This window comes from Equus asinus, chromosome 1 (assembly GCF_041296235.1).
Source record: "Equus asinus isolate D_3611 breed Donkey chromosome 1, EquAss-T2T_v2, whole genome shotgun sequence".
In the NCBI taxonomy this organism is placed as follows: Eukaryota; Metazoa; Chordata; class Mammalia; order Perissodactyla; family Equidae; genus Equus; species Equus asinus.
The window spans coordinates 185606025-185625306 of NC_091790.1; the positions used below are offsets into that span (position 1 = coordinate 185606025).

Genomic DNA, 19282 nt, shown 5'->3' on the forward strand with positions numbered 1-19282 from the left:
TCCTTCTGCCTCAAGCACATCCTTTAGAATTTATTTTAATGCAGATTAACTCAGTTTTTGTTTGCTTGAAAATTTTCTCTCTTTTCTTGGATATTTTTGCTGGATATAGAATTCTAGGTTGACAATTATTTTCTTCAAATACATTTTGGATATCATTCAACTGTTGCTTCTTTGAATGTAATCTCTCTTTTTCCGGAAGCTGTTTAAATATTTTATCTTTGTTTTAGATTATTATATAGTTATATTACAGGGCATCTCCAATGTGGCAGCTGTGGGACATGCTAACTATTATGTATTTTGGTTTTCTTTCAATCTCTTTTTTCTGAGGAAGATTAGCCCTGAGCTAACATCTGCTGGCAATCCTCCTCATTTTGCTGAGGAAGACTGGCTCTGAGCTAACATCTGTGCCCATCTTCCTCTACTTTATATGTGGGACGCCTACCACAGCGTGGCTTGCCATGTGGTGCCGTGTCCGCACCCGGGATCTGAACCGGCAAACCCCGGGCCGCTGAAGTGGAACATGTGAACGTAACTGCTGCACCACTGGGCTGGCCCCTGATTTATCTTTTTTAACTACACATTTATGTTTAATTTTTCAAGCTTTTCTAAATCCTTTATCTCATTTCCATTACTATATTGATAGTATGTTCTCTGCTTACGTTTTGGTTGTCTTTTCTGTAATGTTTTCATTTTTTTCCTCCTTCTTTTCCTTTAACTGACAATTCATGTTTTATTTCCTTCTGTTGTCTTGCCATATCTTTTTCAACTATTTATAGCTCTACTTTCCAACTGTTTATATTGTTAATTTGCACTCATGTTTTGTAAAGAGAATTGCTTACCTAAATTTTTTATATTCATGGAAAAGCATTTGGCCATTTTCATCTATTACATGACTACATTTTTTTTGGTGAGGAAGATTGGCCCTGAGCTAACATCTGTGCCAGACTTCCTCCATTTTGTATGTGGGATGCCTCCACAGCATGGCTCGATGAGCAGTGTGTAGGTCTGCACCGAGAATCTGAACTCTTGAACCCCAGGCCACTGAAGTGGAGTTCTTGGCTGGCCCCCTTTTGCCACTTTTTAAAATTTCTTTTTTTCCTTTTCCTTTCTTTTAATCTTTGTATAAATCCTGAGTTTATTCTTTTTCAGTAGTATTCATTTTTGAATGAGATGAGTTTTTCCTGACTATTTTAAGAGAGTTCTTGGCCTGTGTTCCAGGATAGCAAGATTTTTCCTTATGATATTGCTTTTCCCTTAGGATACTGTTTCTTTTCAGCAGTGCTCATACTGTAAATTCTTTCTCATTTTTTCCCACCTGATTGCCAGACATCTTCCTGAAACATGGCTTCTTCCCATAATTCATGCTCATTCATGCCTTTGTGCCTTTGATTATGCTGTATTCTCTTCCCTGATTACTTTTCCTTTTCATCACTATTCATTTCCATCTCATTCTTCAAGGCCAGCTCTTTCAAGATAGCTTCTTTTATTATTCCTGCACCTCACTTGCTCCCCCTTCTCTTAACTCCTTTTAGCCGTTGTGTCATATTTCTCATTTTGTGCATAGAAGAGTGTTAGTTTTCTGCCAAGTATAGTTCCAAATATTATGTCATTGTCATAACTAACATGTATTTGAGGGCTTTACAATGTGCCATCTACTCTTCTAAGCCCTCCACATAAATTATTTTATTAAATCTCATATCTCCCTTTAGAGTAGGTATTGTTATCTCCATTTAATAAATGAGAATGATTAAGTAATTTGCCTAAGATAGTGTAGCTAGTAAGTGTCAGAGCTAAGATTTGAGTCCTACTCTTTACCAGTTATGCTTCACTATCCTAGTAAATATGTACTAGTTCAGTTTCCCCAATATTTGTTATTGAGTATAAACTGCTATAATTCTTGTATTTCTCTTTTCAGAATTTGAACAAACTGCTGAAATGTGTAATTTATAAAAAATTTGTGTTACCTAGCCATTATTCTTGAATTATCAAAAAGACTTTTATGCTCTATAAGTGAATTTTTAATCCTTTCTTTTGAATGTAGTCTCTGTTTTAGTGAGAAATCAGTTTGATAGAAGTGTGGGTATAGGCAGCAGTGCTGTTATCTGTGCCTTTTTTCGTGTGTGTGTGATCTTGGATGAGGTTCGAACATTATTTTTTTCTTTTGGTAAAAGCTTCCTTCCTAAGTTTCATTTTTTAAATCATGTACTTTTTAAGAGAGTATTCACTGTTGGAGACAAGGACAGCTTGTGCCTAGTTAGGACTGTATGAAATGTATTTACTTATTATAGTCATAATTTTAGGAGAAAAATAAGGTGATAATGGACCTAGAGACTTTAAATAGTTTGAAAATTGTTAGCTGCTAGCTCTTAGTGTGCATTCTCCTAAGTGATATTTTCATTTCTTTTGGAAAATTTTACTTTTATTAGACCCTTCTGATTTCCTGCTTTAGATTTTTGTCAAAAATAGACATAGAATGGGACCGGTCCATTGGCATAGTGGTTGAGTTCGCGCACTCTGCCTCTGCAGCCTGGGGTTTACAGGTTCGGATCCTGGGCGCAGACCTACCACTGCTCATCAAGCCACGCTGTGGCAGCATCCCACATAAAGTAGAAGAAGATGGGCGCAGATATTAGCTCAGTGACAATCTTCCTCAAGCCAAAAGAGGAAGATTGGCAGCAGATGTTAGCTCAGGGCCAGTCTTCCTCACACACACACGCATACAAAAGACAGAAATATTCGCAGCTGCCTGACTTTCTCTTAAAACACAGAAGTAGGTTTTTTTTTTTTTTTTTTTTTAAAGATTTAACACTCAGGCTAATATCTGTTGCCAGTCTTAATGCTTTTCTTCTTCTTCTTCTCCCCAAAGCCCCCCAGTACCTAGTTCTATATTCTAGTTGTAGGTCCTTCTGGTTCTGCTATGTGGGACACCGCCTCAGCATGGCTTGATCAGTGGTGTTAGGTCCGTGCCCAGGATCTGAACCAGTGAAACCTTGGGCTGTTGTAGCGGAGCGTGTGAACTTAACCACTTGGCTATGGGGCTGGCCCCAGTAGTTTTTTAACATAGAAAGTTCACAGGCATGTTTGAAGGAGTCACTTTTTCTTTTTGAGGAAGATTAGCCCTGAGCTAACATCTGCTGCCAGTCCTCCTGTTTTTGCTGAGGAAGACTGGCTCTGAGCTAACATCTGTGCCCATCTTCCTCTACTTTATATGTGGGATACCTGCCACAGCATGGCTTGCCAAGTGGTGCCATGTCCGCACCCAGGATCTGAATCAGCAAACCCCAGGCCACCGGAGCGGAACGGGCGCACTTTACCGCTGCACCACCGGGCCGGCTCCGTAAATGAGTCACTTTTTAATTTATTTTTGACACTTTCAAAACAGTCTATTGGGTGTTCATACTTTTGTAGATGAGAATGTCATTGTTTCAATAGAGAGCCTAAATGTTTTTGCTGAATCATAAGAACATCTATAAGTAAGTAAGTATACCAAAAATAAAAGGCTTATTAGCAAGACCTGTCAAGAATTAGAACTGTAGGGAACATGGTGAGATTATGTGGGATAGGGGTGTCAACTTTTCATTTGCTTTTAGGTCTTGAAAGAGAGTTCTTTAACATTAAAACAAGGTACTGAAAGCAATGTATTTTGGAAATATCTTTACCCTGCTTTAATATTTGCGTCGTTTTTATTGATTGCTTCAAAGATTTCAGACTTATGACTGATTCCTAGAACTTAAACTTGTTCTCTTAAAAAGTAAACTTCCTTAATGTGTCTGTTAACAGACTTGAAACAGAACTTACTGTTTACGAAGCCCCTAATAAACATTTTTATTACTACTTTTCTTTCTTTCCTTCTTTCTTTCTTTCTTTCTTTTCTTTTTTTGGTGAGGAAGGTTGGCCCTGAGCTAACATCTGTTGCCAGTCTTCCTCTCTTTTGTATGTGGGACGCCTCCACAGCATGACTTGGTGAGCACTGTGTAGGTCTGCACCTGGGATCTCCACTGGTGAACGCTGGGCTGGCCCCTACTATTCTTTTGCAAGGCATAAAAGAAGATTCTAAAGCATGTTATTTCGTTGAAAAGCTACTAAGTGTAACCTCTAGTCTGATCTGGACTATTTATTGATAACCCAGTTTCTCTGGCAAGAGGTGATGATATGTATTAGAATAGATTAAATGAGGGTAGTCTTTAATTTATCATGTTTCTCTGCAAAGCACAACCTAGTTTTTAAGTTATAATATTTTTTGTTTGGAGTGGTTAGATGTTTAATATTATAAAATGAAAGAAGTCAAGAAGTTAATAATAGAATTGGATAGTTAACGTGTTACAGGGTTGTGAGAGGGCTGGAATTTATATTTCTAGCTTTTGTGTCTTCTATTAAGCTATGATTTCTCCAAAAGAACAGATGTTTTGTTTTGGTTTTGTTTTTTGGTAGAGCAGCTAGCTTCTCAAACTAGCCATTGCTTATATGATACAACTTCCAGCTGCTAGGAATGCCTGTGGTAAGTAAGTGATCTGGAGTAGTGGCAAACCAATGTTCCAGAGAAGAAATAAAACTTAACTAAATTTTAGCCACGGTAGCCAGTAGGTCTTTATTTAAGAGAAGGATTACATTTTTTCATTTAAATTATAAATGATATATTTCAACTCTTTAGTTTTATTCCTCTTTTATTATATTAGATTTGTTTAATATTATAGTAGAATGAGCTGGTATGGTGAGTTTTGTTTCGCAAAGTCTTGCTTTTTCTCAAGTGTTATTGAATAGGTAAATTTTGCCATGTCTGTTATTATAGTATTTTATCTTAGATTTTAATTTAAAAACTAGTCTATTATAAGTGTATTATTCTTTTTTATGTGTGTATCTGTATTTACATGCAGTCTATGAAGAATTGAAAGGATGTTGAACTTTGGAATTGGGCTTTTATACCTTTTGTTTAGAGTCTTTAGGCATGTTATTTAACTTCTCTGAACCTTGATTTCCTAATTAATAATGACCATTGCATAGGTTTATTTTAAGGAGTAAATGAGTTACCCTTTGTGGTGTCCTGCACACAGTAAGTACACAATAAAAGTCAATTCTTTTTTCTTTGGTAAGATCTTTTTAAAACGTTACTTCCAGATTTGATAATGCTGTATCTAAATAATTTTCTTCAGGTTTTCTAATGATCTCCACCGAAGAGTAAGAGATACCAAAGAGAATTGTGTGACCTTTAGACTAGTGAAGAGAAAAGGAGTTTATTAGAGAGAGAAAGAGGCAAATTAAAAAGTTTCCAGACCAATTTTTTTTTAAATGTTTATTTCACTACTCTGCAAGATAGTGTAACTTGTCAGGGTACCATTAGGTACTAGGAATCTGCTTTATTGGAACTAGGAGTTTTATGAGCAGTTTGTTTTAATGGAAAGAACTTAGTCACATTAAGATGACTCAAAAGAAATGCCAACCATGTGACTAGGAGAGTCCCCCACCCCATGCTTTTTTTCTATTCTGTGCATTTATTATATACTGAATATCTGATGTTATGCTCTTAACTGTCATTACTCAGGAGAAGATTAGTTTTTTCTATCTAATGTAAGATCATCATAATTTCTTAATATTTTAAGTTTGGAGTACTTAATATTTTTTTAAAGATTTTATTTTCTTTTCCTTTTGCTTCCCAAAGCCCCTGGTACATTGTTGTGTAGTTTTAGTTGCGGGTCCTTCTAGTTGTGGCATGTGGGCTGCCGCCTCATCATGGCTTGATGAATGGTGCCATGTCCACACCCAGGATCTGAACCAGTGAAACCCTGGGCTGCCAAAGCAGAGTGCCCAAACTTAACCACTTGGCCACGGGGCTGGCCCCTGGAGTACTTAATATTTTAAATTTTGGAAGTAATATCCTCTGCAAGCATGATTATAAACCCTTTGGGCACGTTTGGCTCCCTGTCCTTGTTAAAACAAGCTGATGTCAGTGTACAAAGTACTGCTTATAGAAAAGTGGCTGTGTCTAGTGAGCTGCAAAGGGTAGCAAAGTGTGTGAAAGTGGCTTATATTGGTGGTAACAATATGTTACAAAGTTCTTCCCAAGTTTAGAAAATAGTTCCACATATTTGGTTGTTTTATAGCTTTTCTTCTGGTAATGCTCAATGCAGATAATTGGGAAAACAGAAAAGTACAAAGGAAAAAAAACCCAAATCAAAAACCAAAATCATCCCAATCCTGCCAACCGAAGAAAATCACTTTTTACTTTTTGATGTATGTCACTTATATTTTTTCCATCTGTGTGTGTATTTACAAAATTATTTTACAAGAATTGCATCACATTTGAGAGTTTGCTTTTTTAACTTTGAAAATTACTGACAATATTTTCTTAAGCCACTTGTGTTTGATAGAAGAGAAATAGTATGAAGATCTTGATCAGTAGAGTATTTATAAGCTTTTCAGGTTACTAATAGTGGGGATAGAAGGATTGGTTGAAGAAGCAATTAGAGACTTTAATTTTACCTGCAACGTTTAGAGTGACTTTAAAGATCAGGGAAGGAGTCTTTCATCTGATTAGAACTGTGGCTATGATCACTGCCTTAGGAGGTCTTTGAAAAATTTCTCCACAGTGGGTTGTGGTTTCTCTTTGAGAATAGTCACAGACAACTTAAGAGGAAAAAGAAGTTGGAGACTTTTCTAGGATGAACATAAAGTGGAATTAGCCAGACACACATAGTTCCAGTAAACATTTTGGTTCTAACAGTGGTGGAATCCTAGTATGCCAGAATTTGAAAGGAACCTTAGGCTCTGCCCAACTCTTAAACATGTTTTACAGATAAGGAACTTACTTATCAAAAGTCGTGTAGCTAATTAGTATGGGAGACTTAGGTAATGTGGCAGTTGGTTACTATAAAAAAATGTGAAATATGTTACTTTCCTAATTTTCTCTGTTTTTGCTGTGTATCTGTCATGTCTGCAGTTTCCTTCTCTCTCAGTTTTCTACTCATCTCTACATATTCCCATCTTTACTTTTTCTTTCTCTCTCCTCTTCAGTTAGCCATTATGTAGAATTAATATATATTTTAAAATCTTGTCTTTATTGAATAGTTTTATCTTCTCTATTTAAGATTTTTTAAAGAGGATTATTTAACTTTTGTGTCTTTCTCAAAACTGAATAAACTTTAATTACTATATCATTTCTGTGTAATTCTAAATTTACAATTAGTATTTTTACTATCATCTTATCATTACTATTAATAGGAGCCCTGCAACAGTCTATCTGAAAAAATGCATTTCCAACTCTTGTAATGGGAGAAGAGTATTGATCAGAATAGGCTGGATGGGGCAAGAATTGTCAGTAAAGCCCATTGGGGAGTAGATTATGTGATAGAAACACTCTCTCTAAGATAAGCTGTGAATCTACTAGTTCCCCTTACTTTAACAATTAAAATATAAACGCTCATTTATGAGTGCTACTTTAAAAAGGAGAAATGAATATTAGAACTTTTTTTTGCAGGAATTTTGAAGTTTCGAAGACAAAAAGAAACTAGATGACTGTATGGGATGGGAATTTCCACTTAAAACCATCTCAAAAGACCTGAAAGCTGAAGGGTGTGGTTACAGTTGAGCTTTGTAATTACCCAGAAAAGAAGGACATTAGGGAGATTTCTGTAAATTACAGTCTCTGGTGAGCATACAAGTCATGGAGAACAGACAGTTTTACTTATAAATTTTTTGGAGAAGTATTTGCGTTTAGTGACTAAAGGAAGCAAAAGGGAAAACCTTTATTCAGATTGAACTCAGAGTCAAATGACAGAATTTACAGTAAAGGCAACTTTATAAATTATAATCTATTGGGGCTCATGTAAAAGAAAACCCTAGTTTAAAAAGTAAGGAAATATATCACATAACAAGAAATCCAGAGGTAAGGTAGATTTCATGGTTGGTCGATTCAGTAATGTACTTTATCGCTCTTTGTTCTCTCATCATTATAGAATTGACTTCATTCTCATACCTCTACAAATTGGCTGTAACAGTTGTGTACATTGCAGACAGATATGAAAATTTCCAGAGGAATAAAAGTAGATTTTCCTTCTCTGTATGTCTGTTTAGAAGTAAGGAAACATTTCCTGGAAGTCCCCCCAGAAGATCCTCATGTTTCATTAGCCAGAATTGGGTTCCATACCATTCTTAAACACATCTTTGTTGAGAGCCATGGGATTAGGGCTTGATAAGTATTTGGGGTAGAATGGATGTGTGTGGGGAGTTCAATCTCCATGACCATTATAGTAACTAGTGTAACACCACCTCTTAAATAGATTAAGAATTTGTTAATGAAACAGATTGAGAAGTAAGTAAAGCATAGTGAAACATGAGTCCCAGGCCCACCACTGAAGAAGAACTGTGGGATTTTGGTTAAGTTCCTTAATTTCTCTAAATACGCATTTCCCCATCCAAAATATGGAAATGACAATGCCTGGTTCATAAGGTTGTTTTCAGAGTTAAATCAGATAAGTAAGACAGCACAGATTCTAACATTTGGTAAGTATTCAATAACTATATTACTATTTCTATTACTATTACTGGTACTTTTATCTCTATGTAGTTTTGTACTCAAAGAAACTATGTAAAACTGGAGTTTTTACTTTAAAGGATTAATTTTGTTTTTTCCTGAAGGTATAAGAGTCTAGACCGAAGTTGTTGGAGCTCCCATTTCTTTCTCTAGTTTTCTTGTATAATAGTGAAAAATGGGGAAAACATAGTAAGTTTAATATGAGCTGCCACTGAAACAATTTGTTTACGTGGTTGTTGTGTCAATTAATACTTTACTATTTATATCAGAGGTAGCTTGAAAACTGAAGTGACACATAGTTTATGAAAATGTGCTATTGTGTCAATGACATTATTGGTAATTTCCCTTAATGTAGGCTTCTACATTTTTGTCTTTTTTACTATGACAAAAAATGTAAGCTGGTTAAGATGTAATTCTCTCTCATTCTTTATTTGCAGATGGCTTGTTCAATCAGTATATCAGTCAACAAGAATATAAGCCACGATGGAGTCAAATCATTCCCAAAAGCACCAAAGGTAAGCTCTGCCTTCTAGGTGGTGGGTACTTTTGCTTTCATGTCTCAGTTTCATTTTTCCCAAGGTAGGTCAAGTTTCACAGTACTCTTGTTAATGAAAAGCAGGTGTTTAAAACAAGACATAGGTTCCTTAACTAGATGGCAGAGGTAGTCATGTTTTCCCTTTAACCTTTTGTTTTACTGCTGTAACAGAATACCATCATACAAAGAATACCATCATAAAGTGCTTTTATAGAGACACTGTAAAATTTTAGCCTATTGTGTTGTAATGCCAAACATGTGTTCCTAAAAAACCTTAAGTTCTGCAAAATTGCTCACTAAAACTCACAGGGTTTATGAGAAAAGTAGAAATGGGGTATACCATTCTAAATCTATGGAATTTTATAACCAGATACTAATAAAAACTAGTCTAGTAATCCTAATAAAAATAAATACTAGTATAGTTAAATCTTTACAGGCATTTATATTGAGCATCACACTGAGATTGGAACCTTAAACCCTGGGGCTCATACTTCCTTCTTTGAGCTATAAACCCCAGAGGGCATATGTCTCTAATAAAGACTATTTTTATCAAAGCTTAAAATCTGATCCAGGATGTAGTCTTCTTCATTAATCCATTTTTTTCATATGGGGGAGGTTTTTGTCACTTCTTCGTCTGTACTCACTGCTTTGCCAGATGGTTAACATAGTGGAAAGTGTAGCAGTTTTTTAATGCAACTACTTGTGTTAAAGGAGGGCAGTTCTCTGGATGTTCAGCTTTTTTCCCATGGTCTTCATGTGTTGCTAAGGTCTTCTCTTTAATTGTGAGAAAGCTATCCCCTGATGGTGTTAAACAGTAATATACTGGAGAAAATTGCTATAAACCTCCCTAATTTCTGCATTATATGATCATCATTCTCCTATTTTATCAGTCATATATGAGGTGATTTTCTTAAAAAGAAAACGTGTTGTAGCTAAAAGGCTGTAACTGTGTATTTGAAAACTAATGGATTAAATATATAGAATGCAAACATACTGACAGTAATTGATTTTAGTATTTTTTTGTTTTTATTTTTATTTTTTTTATTGAGTTAATGATAGGTTACAATCTTGTGAAATTTCAGTTGTACATTAATATTTGTCAGTCATGTTGTAGGTACACTACTTCACCCTTTGTGCCTACTCCCCACCCCCCCCTTTCCCCTGGTAGCCACTAATCTGTTCTCTTTATCCACATTTTTAAATTCCTCATATGAGTGGAGTCATACGGAGATTATCCTTCTCTAACTGGCTTATTTCACTTAAGATAATTCCCTCAAGGTCCATCCATGTTATTGCAAATGGAATGATTTTGTTCTGTTTTACAGCTGAGTAGTATTCCATTGTATATATATACCACACCTTCTTTATCCATTCATCTGTTGATGGGCACTTAGGTTGCTTCCATGTCTTGGCTGTTGTAAATAATGCTGCAGTGAACATTGGGGTGCATAGGACTTTTGGGATTGCTGACTTCAAGCTCTTTGGATAGATACCCAGTAGTGGAATAGCTGGGTCGTATGGTAGTTGTATTTTTAATTTTTTGAGGAATCTCCATACTGTTTTCCATAGTGGCTGCACAAGTTTGCATTCCCACCAGCAGTGTATGAGGGTTCCTTTTTCTCCACAACCTCTCCAACATTTGTTACTATTAGTTTTAGTTATTTTTGTCATTCTAATGGGTGTGAGGTGATATCTTAATGTAGTTTTGATTTGCCTTTCCCTGATGCTCAGCGATGATGAACATCTTTTCGTGTGCCTGTTGGCCATCCGTATATCTTCTTTGGAGAAATGTCTGTTCATGTCGCCAGCCCATTTTTTGATCAAGTTGTTTGATTTTTTGTTGTTGAGTTGTGAGAGTTTTTTATGTATTACGGATATTAAGCCTTTGTCAGATATATGACTTGCAAATATTTTTTCCCAGTTAGTGGGTTGTTTTTTTGTTTCAATCCAGTTTTCATTTGCCTTGAAGAAGCTCTTTAGTCTGATGAAGTCCCATTTGTTTATTCTTTCTGTTGTTTCCCTTCTCTGAGAAGACATGGTGTCCGAAAAGATCCTTTTAATACTGATGTTAAAGAGTGTACTGCCTACATTTTCTTCTAGAAGGCTTATGGTTTCAGGTCTCGGCTTTAGGTCTTTGATCCATTTTGAGTTTATTTTGGTGAATGGTGAAAAAGAATGGTCACTTTTCATTCTTTTACCTGTGGCTTTCCAGTTTTCCCAGCACCATTTGTTGAAAAGACTTTCTTTTCTCCGTTGTATGCCCTCAGCTCCTTTGTCAAAGATAAGCTGTCCATAGATGTGTGGTTTTATTTCTGGGCTTTTTGATCTGTGCACCTGTTTTTGTACCAGTCCCATGCTGTTTTGATTACTGTAGCTTTGTAGTATGTTTTGAAGTCAGGGATTGTGATGCCTCCCGTTTTATTCTTTTTTTCTCTGGATTGCTTTAGCAATTTGGAGTCTTTTGTTGCCCCATATGAATTTTAGGATTCTTTGTTCTAATTCTGTAAAGAATGTCATTGGGATTCTGATTGGGATAGCGTTGAATCTGTAGATTGCTTTAGGTAGAACGGACATTTTAACTATGTTTATTCTTCCAATCCATGTACATGGAATGTCTTTCCATCTCCTTATGTCGTCATCCAATTCTCTCAGAAGGGCCTTGTAATTTTCATTATATAGGTCCTTCACTTCCTTAGTTAAATTTACCCCGAGTTATTTTATTCTTTTTCTTGCGATTGTGAATGGTATCGTGTTCTTGAGTTCTTTTTCTGTTAGCTCGTTATTAGAATATAGAAATGCTACTGATCTACGCAAATTGATTTTATACCCTGCAACTTTGCTGTAGTTGTTGATTACTTCTAAGAGTTTTCCGATGGATTCTTTGGGGTTTTCTATATATAAGATCATGTCGTCTGCAAACAGCGAGAGTTTCACTTCTTCCTTCCCTATTTGGATTCCTTTTATTCCTTTTTCTTGCCTGATTGCTCTGGCCAGGACCTCCAGTACTATGTTAAATAAGAGTGGTGATAGAGGGCATCCTTGTCTCTTTCCTGTTTTCAGGGGGATGGCACTCAGTTTTTGCCCATTGAGTGTGATGTTGGCTGTGGGTTTGTCATATATGGCCTTTATTATGTTGAGGTAGTTCCCTTCTATCCCCATTTTGTTCAGAGTTTTTATCATAAATGGCTGTTGGATCTTGTCAAATGCCTTCTCTGCATCTATTGAGATGATCATGTGGTTTTTATTCCTCAGTTTGTTGATGTGGTGTATCACGTTGATTGATTTGCGGATGTTGAACCATCCCTATGCCCCTGGTATGAATCCCACCTGATCATGATATATGATCCTTTTGATGAATTGCTGAATTCTGGTTGCCAAAATTTTGTTTAGAATTTTCGCATCTATGTTCATCAGTGATACTGGCCTGTAGTTCTCTTTTTTCGTGGTGTCCTTGTCAGGCTTTGGTATCAGCGTGATGTTGGCCTCATAGAATGTGTTAGGAAGTGTTCCATCCTCCCTAATTTTTTGGAATAGCTTGAAAAGGATAGGTATTAAATCCTCTCTGAAAGTTTGGTAGAATTCCCCAGGAAAGCTATCTGGTCCTGGGGTTTTATTCTTACGGATGTTTTTGATTGCTGTTTCAATCTCTTTCCTTGTGGTTGGTCTGTTCAAATTGTCTGCTTCTTCTTAAGTGAGCTTTGGGAGATTGTAGGAGTCCAAGAACTTATCCATTTCCTCTAGGTTATCCATTTTGTTGGCATATAGTTTTTTGTAGTATTCTCTTATAATCCGTTGTATTTCTGCAGAGTCTGTTGTTATTTCTCCTCTTTCATTTCTGATTTTGTTTATTTGAGCTTTCTCCCTTTTTTTCTTTGTAAGTCTGGCTAGGGGTTTGTCAATTTTATTTATCTTCTCAAAGAACCAGCTCTTTGTTTCATTGATCCTTTCTACTGCCTTTTTCGTTTCAATAGCACTTATTTCTGCTCTGATTTTTATTATTTCTCTCCTTCTGCTGACTTTGGGCTTTATTTGTTCTTCTTTCTCTAATTCAGTTCGGTGTAGTTTAAGATTGCTTATTTGGAATTTTTCTTGTTTGTTAAGATGTGCCTGTATTGCGATGAATTTTCCTCTTAATACAGCTTTTGCTGTGTCCCATATGAGTTCTTGAAAGTGGCAATACTGACTGAGGGGAAGAAGGAAGACAAGGGCAAAACTTCAGTGATAATGAGCTGCAAAATATAAACCTAACTATTAGAAAAAGAATTTGCAGAGAACTTCTGAATGGTTAGCCCTTGAATACAGTAGTAATGAAAAGCTTCAGTTTTACATCTTATTTTCTGTATAAAAGAACTGACATTTCGGTCTTTTTCATAGTACCCCTGTGAAATTAGTAAAAAAATTGGATATTCTCTATTTTATATAGGAGAAAGCTGAGACAGGGAAAGTTATTAGCCAAGGTAATATACAGTCTTGCCTCACTTAATGACGGGGATATGTTCTGAGAAATGTGTTGTTAGGCAATTTCATCGTTGTGCGAACATCGTAGAATGCACCTACATGGTATAACCTACTACACTCCTAGGCTGTATGGTGCTAATCTTATGGGACTGCTGTCATACATGTGGTCCATTGTTGACCAAAACATCATTATATGGTGGATGACTGTGTTTCAAATGATGGGAGAGTTATAAAGAACACCTTAGATTTTCTGGTTTATATCAAGTAAGACATTAGAATCCTGTAACCTATTGAACCATTGAAATGAAGTTATATCTTCATTTATATAAGATTTGGTATAAAGTGGATTGGGTATAAGTTGAACAATACTTTCTTCTACAGAAGTTTAAAAGTTTCACTGATTATATTTAAACCTACCTGTTAAGGTCTGTGATGGAAATAAGAATCAAATGGAAGCAAATCTTACATTTTCTCAGTTAGTACTCAAATAAAATAGTTGGTAAATTGTGTGGGAACTGATTTCTGAAATACTGGCACAAAATTAATACAGTAAGGAAATTATCATTAATAGGAAACGATAACATCTTAGTTTTTAGTATCTAGTTTTATGTTAAAACTGTTCATTATACAGATAAACTGTGCCTGGAATACAGACCTGAGATCTAATTCTGTAATTGTTTTCCATCTTCACTTTGTCACTCCAGTAGTTTGGAGATTTTTGACTTAGGTTTTTGTGGATATCCTGTGTCTACTGATTTATGGCATTGGTCATAAATACATTGAAGATAGCTTCCAATTGTACTAAGAGCCTGAAAACAATTGGAAAAAAGAATAAGATTATCATAAACATGGTTATAAGTCATATTATTTCTTTTGAGTCCTTATTTTTAATATTGAAAGAATAAGTGTGTGTTATTTTTGCTACTCATTACAGACTTATGAATGAAGTTACTCTGGATTTGCAGTTGTTCTGTTAGTCCTTTAAAAGAAAATATTGTTTCTACTTTAGGTGATGGAGAAGATAACCGACCAGGAATGAGAGGGGGCCATCAGATGGTTATTGATGTTCAAACAGGTGAGGATTACTTTGAGTGGAAAGCAAATTCTTTTAAAAATTATATATTTTAAAAATAACAGGGAAACATGAATATATTTCTTTCCATTTATTGCAAAGGTTAAATGTTATTGGCCATAATCAAGTGGCAATGAAAGTAGGCATTAGCCACAGATATAACCCAAACTAGGCAATGGGACGTGAGGGAGGGAAGGCTGCTGCACAAATGAAGTAAGATAACCTAAAAAGAAATGTAATGTGCAGGCCTTTATAGCTGTGTGTGTGTGTAGTTTTATTATGTATTTGATTTTCATAGTAAACTGTGATTTTCAATGCATTTATATTTTAATGCCATCGTATGGGAATTTTTGCAGTAAAAGAGAATTAAGATATATTTTTCAAAGGAGAGAATATCAAATTAGGTAGCTTAAGTGTTGGTAGATCCATTAATTGCTAAACACTGTTAACAAGCCTATAAATAATTTGCTTTAGTTATTCTTCTTTGCTACCTTTTAAATTTTATTCTGTAACTTGATACCAAAAATTTTCCTTAGGTTTCTACAGCCTTAGACAGCTTAAATACTGTTAGATTTAGAGGTTAATGCTAAAATTAAATAGATTTCAAATTACCGTCCTGAAAAGCAAATAATACCAAAATTTAGCATAATTTTACTTTATGATTTGATTTGACAAAACTTTACTGCATAGAGTGCTAGTATCCATCCAAGAATTATTTTACTTTTTCCAAATGTAATAAATATTGTTTTATTATTGTGTTATACTGATTGATAGTGCGTCAGGAATAGTTTTTATTGACTCACATTCTAAAATAATTAAGAATAAAAAATTTACAATGTAGATAATCTTCTTGGGATTAATGTATTTTCACAAATGTTTAACTGCTAAATTTTTATAGTAACCTGTGAGATGGTGTAAGAGTATTATTAAAGTCTCTTTTTTTATTTTAAAGATTGGCACCTGAGCTAACAACTGTTGCCAGTCTTTCTTTTTTTTTTTCCCGCTTTTTCTCCCCAAATCCCCCCAGTACATAGTTGTATATTTTAGTTATGGGTCCTTCTAGTTGTGGTATGTGGGATGCCGCCTCAGCATAGCCAAATGAGCGGTGTCACGTCTACGCCCAGGATCTGAACCGGTGAAACCCTGGGCCGCCGAAGTGGAGCTCGAGAACTTAACCACTCAGCCACAGGGCCGGCCCCATGGAAAAGGTTTATTTTAAGGCATAGGAATTTGGTTTCCTATTCTTGATCCCTCCCCCCAAACCCTTTTCCTCCCACAGAAATAGGTTTGACTCAGCTGTAGAGTCTTAGGCTTCTTTTTTCACCTGGGAGTCCAATAAATATACATAGGCTTATTTATTAAAGAACCAGATTTATATACAAATGGGTTTTTTTAATCCAGAAAAGTTTAATACTTTATGAAAATAGAGATGAAAATTTGTGTTTAGATTGTCTCCAGTACCTTTTTCCCTCATTTTGAACATACAATGGAATTTATGATGCCTTTCTTTTTTTTCCTCAGTCATAATGAAAATATTTTTAAACTCTTTTTAAAAAATTTCCTAGTAATATACTAAAGAAGTGTGTTTACTTGAAAACCTTCTTGCATTTTTGAAACAAAATGCTGCTTAAATGTGAAAGTAATATGTTTTACTTTAACCTTTAACGTTCAACCTTATCAGGGAGCAGAAGGAATTTTCATAATGCTTACTGTATTGATTATTATGGGAGCTAGCCCATATACAATAGGTAAAGTACATGTGTAAGAAAATAGAAAATAGTCCCCCCCCCTTTTTTAATAATCCATGAGATTTGAAAATGGAAAATAAAAAGCTTCGAATGATAGGCAAATGTCCTGACAGAACTTAGTATGAGCAGAGTCATTGAGGATTAAAAGCTAGTTTTCCAGGTCAGGAGATCCTTGAAGTAAAATAATTACAGTAGAGTGATAAAGGTCCAAATATTTCTCTATAATATCTTTGTTTTGTGCACTAAGGGTAGGATTTCAGCAGACTGTAGATGGTTAAGGTCCTTATCCCCACTCTCTTTAAAAAAATATTTCAAAGAGGGGAAGAATTGAGTATTTACTTGATTTGCTTTAGAAACAGTAATTATAAGAAAACATACTAAAAATGACCATTATAGTTATGAGATTTTACTCTAGATGGGATCTTTAAAGGAGAATCTCTTTTTGCTACCTTTTGAGGATTTATATAGCTTAACAAAGGTCTACAAAGAAAAATTGACCTGTATCCATACTTCTACTGTTGGTACAAGTTTGTAAAAAGTAGTAGAAGTACTTTGGAAATATATGTATATATTTTTTTGCTGAGGAAGATTCGCCCTGAGCTAACATCTGTGCCAGTCTTCCTCTGTTTTGTATGTGGGTTACCGCCAAGCACAGCTGCCAACAAGTGGTATAGATTTGCACCTGGGAACTGAACCCAGGCTGCTGAAGTGGAGTGTGTGAACTTAACTACTAGGCCATGGGGCCGGCCCCTGGAAATAGATTTTTTTTTTTTTTTAAAGATTTTATTTTTTTCCTTTTTCTCCCCAAAGCCCCCCAGTACATAGTTGTATATTCTTCGTTGTGGGTCCTTCTAGTTGTGGCATGTGGGATGCCGCCTCAGCGTGGTTTGACGAGCAGTGCCGTGTCCGCGCCCAGGATTCGAACCAACGAAACACTGGGCCGCCTGCAGTGGAGCGCGCAAACTCAACCACTCGGCCACGGGGCCAGCCCCCCTGGAAATAGATTTTTAAGCAAATATTTCTACCATATAAAATGTAGGGACTTATTCTATCAGTAGGATTTTCATTTAGAGCCATTTTGTGTCTGTTTCAGTGTCTTTTTTTTTTTTAAACTTTCTGAATGCTGGATCAAGCTTTATTTAGGCCTGTGGATGATGGTGAAACTAGATTTTCTGTCTTTAAAAGGAACCAAAATGTTAAAGTCTAGTATAACTAAATAATCATGGATGGACAATTAATATAAAGTTGCCCATAACTCAAATGGGCTTGATGGTCAGTATGTTACCATTACTGCTTATAGTATAGAAACAGTGCTAACTATACATGAACGTTGAGGTTGAAAGGGTTTAACAGATACTAGTGATCCTTTATGTGAGTAATAGGGATGGTATGTAAAACATACTGGTGTGGAAGTTTTCCTTTTGCTTTTTAAAAAACATTAAACTATGTTTCAAAGAAGATGTTACTTGAGACCTCTCATCTCCATTTTCATATCTTGAAATGGGAATTGGGACAGAATTGATGATTCTTTTAAAATTTATTGTTGACCGTAGAGGGGAAAACTAGAAGGACACATACCAAAATATTGACTTTGGTTATGTCTGGGTGGTACAACTACCAATGGTTTTAAATTTTCTTCTCTAAAATGTAATATTAAAATTTTTTGTGGTTAATATGTATTATAAGTTGGAGAAGATTTTATTCACCAGCATTCCTTTTAGGAAGGGAAGTGTATTTATTTTGGAAGATGCTTTAGGGTACACAGTAAAATGCTAAGGAGACCTGATTTTAGAAGGAACTATTCTTTGCAATACTAAGGAGAAGAACTTACTTGTCAGGACCAGAGAAAGGGAACAAGAAACATAAAGAGATGTGGTAGTGGAGCCAGCGAATGGCAGAATGCCACACTTTGTGACATGACTCTCTCTTTCCTCACCAAATCTTAGAAGTTTTCTCTAGTAAAATTGAGTTGGGAGTCGATATACATATCACCAGTATGAACTGGTGAAGGAGTGCAGCTTCTGAGGATTCAAGTGTCTGGAAGCAGAGAGAAATGTAAGGAAAGATGCCATAGGACAAGTCATAGAAAAAGCTTTGAACTTTCACAAGACTCTGGAATTTTGGTTTAGGTTAAGCTTAAACAGGTGTCTGGTTGTGAGGGTGGGTAATCCAAGAATCTACTATGATCAAGAGAAAAACGAAAGAAATTAAAAAAACGTTATTCAAAAGTCTCGTAAATTTTACACCTTGACATTCCAAATCTTTTGTTTCTGCTAGCCATTACTGTCTATATTCCCTTTGTCACCATTCTCTATCCTTTTAGTATTTTCGTATTGTCTTAGATGAGGCTTCATGATTGGGCTTTAAGAGGGCCCGCGATACTCTTGAAGATGGTGTGCAGTATTTTTATTTGTCTGCCTTTGTAGTGTTTCCTGGGAAGATTCGTTACTATATATTTTTTAAAGGGTTAAATATCTCTGTTAATTTTTGACATTCCATGGTAAATACTGCTGAGCTAAGTATTCAAATAAAATTTCAAATAAAACTCTTTATTCTGCATAGGAGGTATTCATTATTGAAATAGTGTTAAAAAGTAAGCTGTTGCCCACCTTTCTCCTACTCTTGGCTTTTTTCCAGATTATTTGTTGCTAAATCTGAGGTGTGTGAGGAAGGATAGCAGTAGGCGATAAAGTCAGAGAGGTAGTGGGGGGCCAGATTGTAAGTCTTTTAGGCCTTTGTAAGAACTTTAGCCTTTATTCAGCGTGAGATAGGAAGACATTTTTGGATTTTCAGAAGTCCTGTGAACTGACTTTGCATTTTAACAAAACAAATTGGGTGAAGGACAGAAGCAGAGAAACCTTTCAGGAAGCACCCTGAGCAGTGATGATATTCTAGAGTGGTAGTAGACAGTCCTGGGAGTTAGTCAGATTTTGGATGTTTTT

The 19282-nt window shown here is 35.6% G+C and overlaps 1 protein-coding gene across 21 annotated transcripts in view; it reads left to right on the top strand.

Annotated features, from left to right (window-relative positions):
* Positions 1–19282, top strand: part of MKLN1 (muskelin 1) — a 311721-nt gene that overhangs the window by 223454 nt on the left and 68985 nt on the right. For all 21 annotated transcript variants that reach the window (XM_070513561.1, XM_070513567.1, XM_070513597.1 and 18 more), the window contains 2 exons: positions 8965–9042; positions 14530–14595. In XM_070513561.1, the coding sequence (XP_070369662.1) occupies positions 8965–9042; positions 14530–14595 (144 nt within the window). The remainder of the gene's footprint in view (positions 1–8964; positions 9043–14529; positions 14596–19282) is intronic.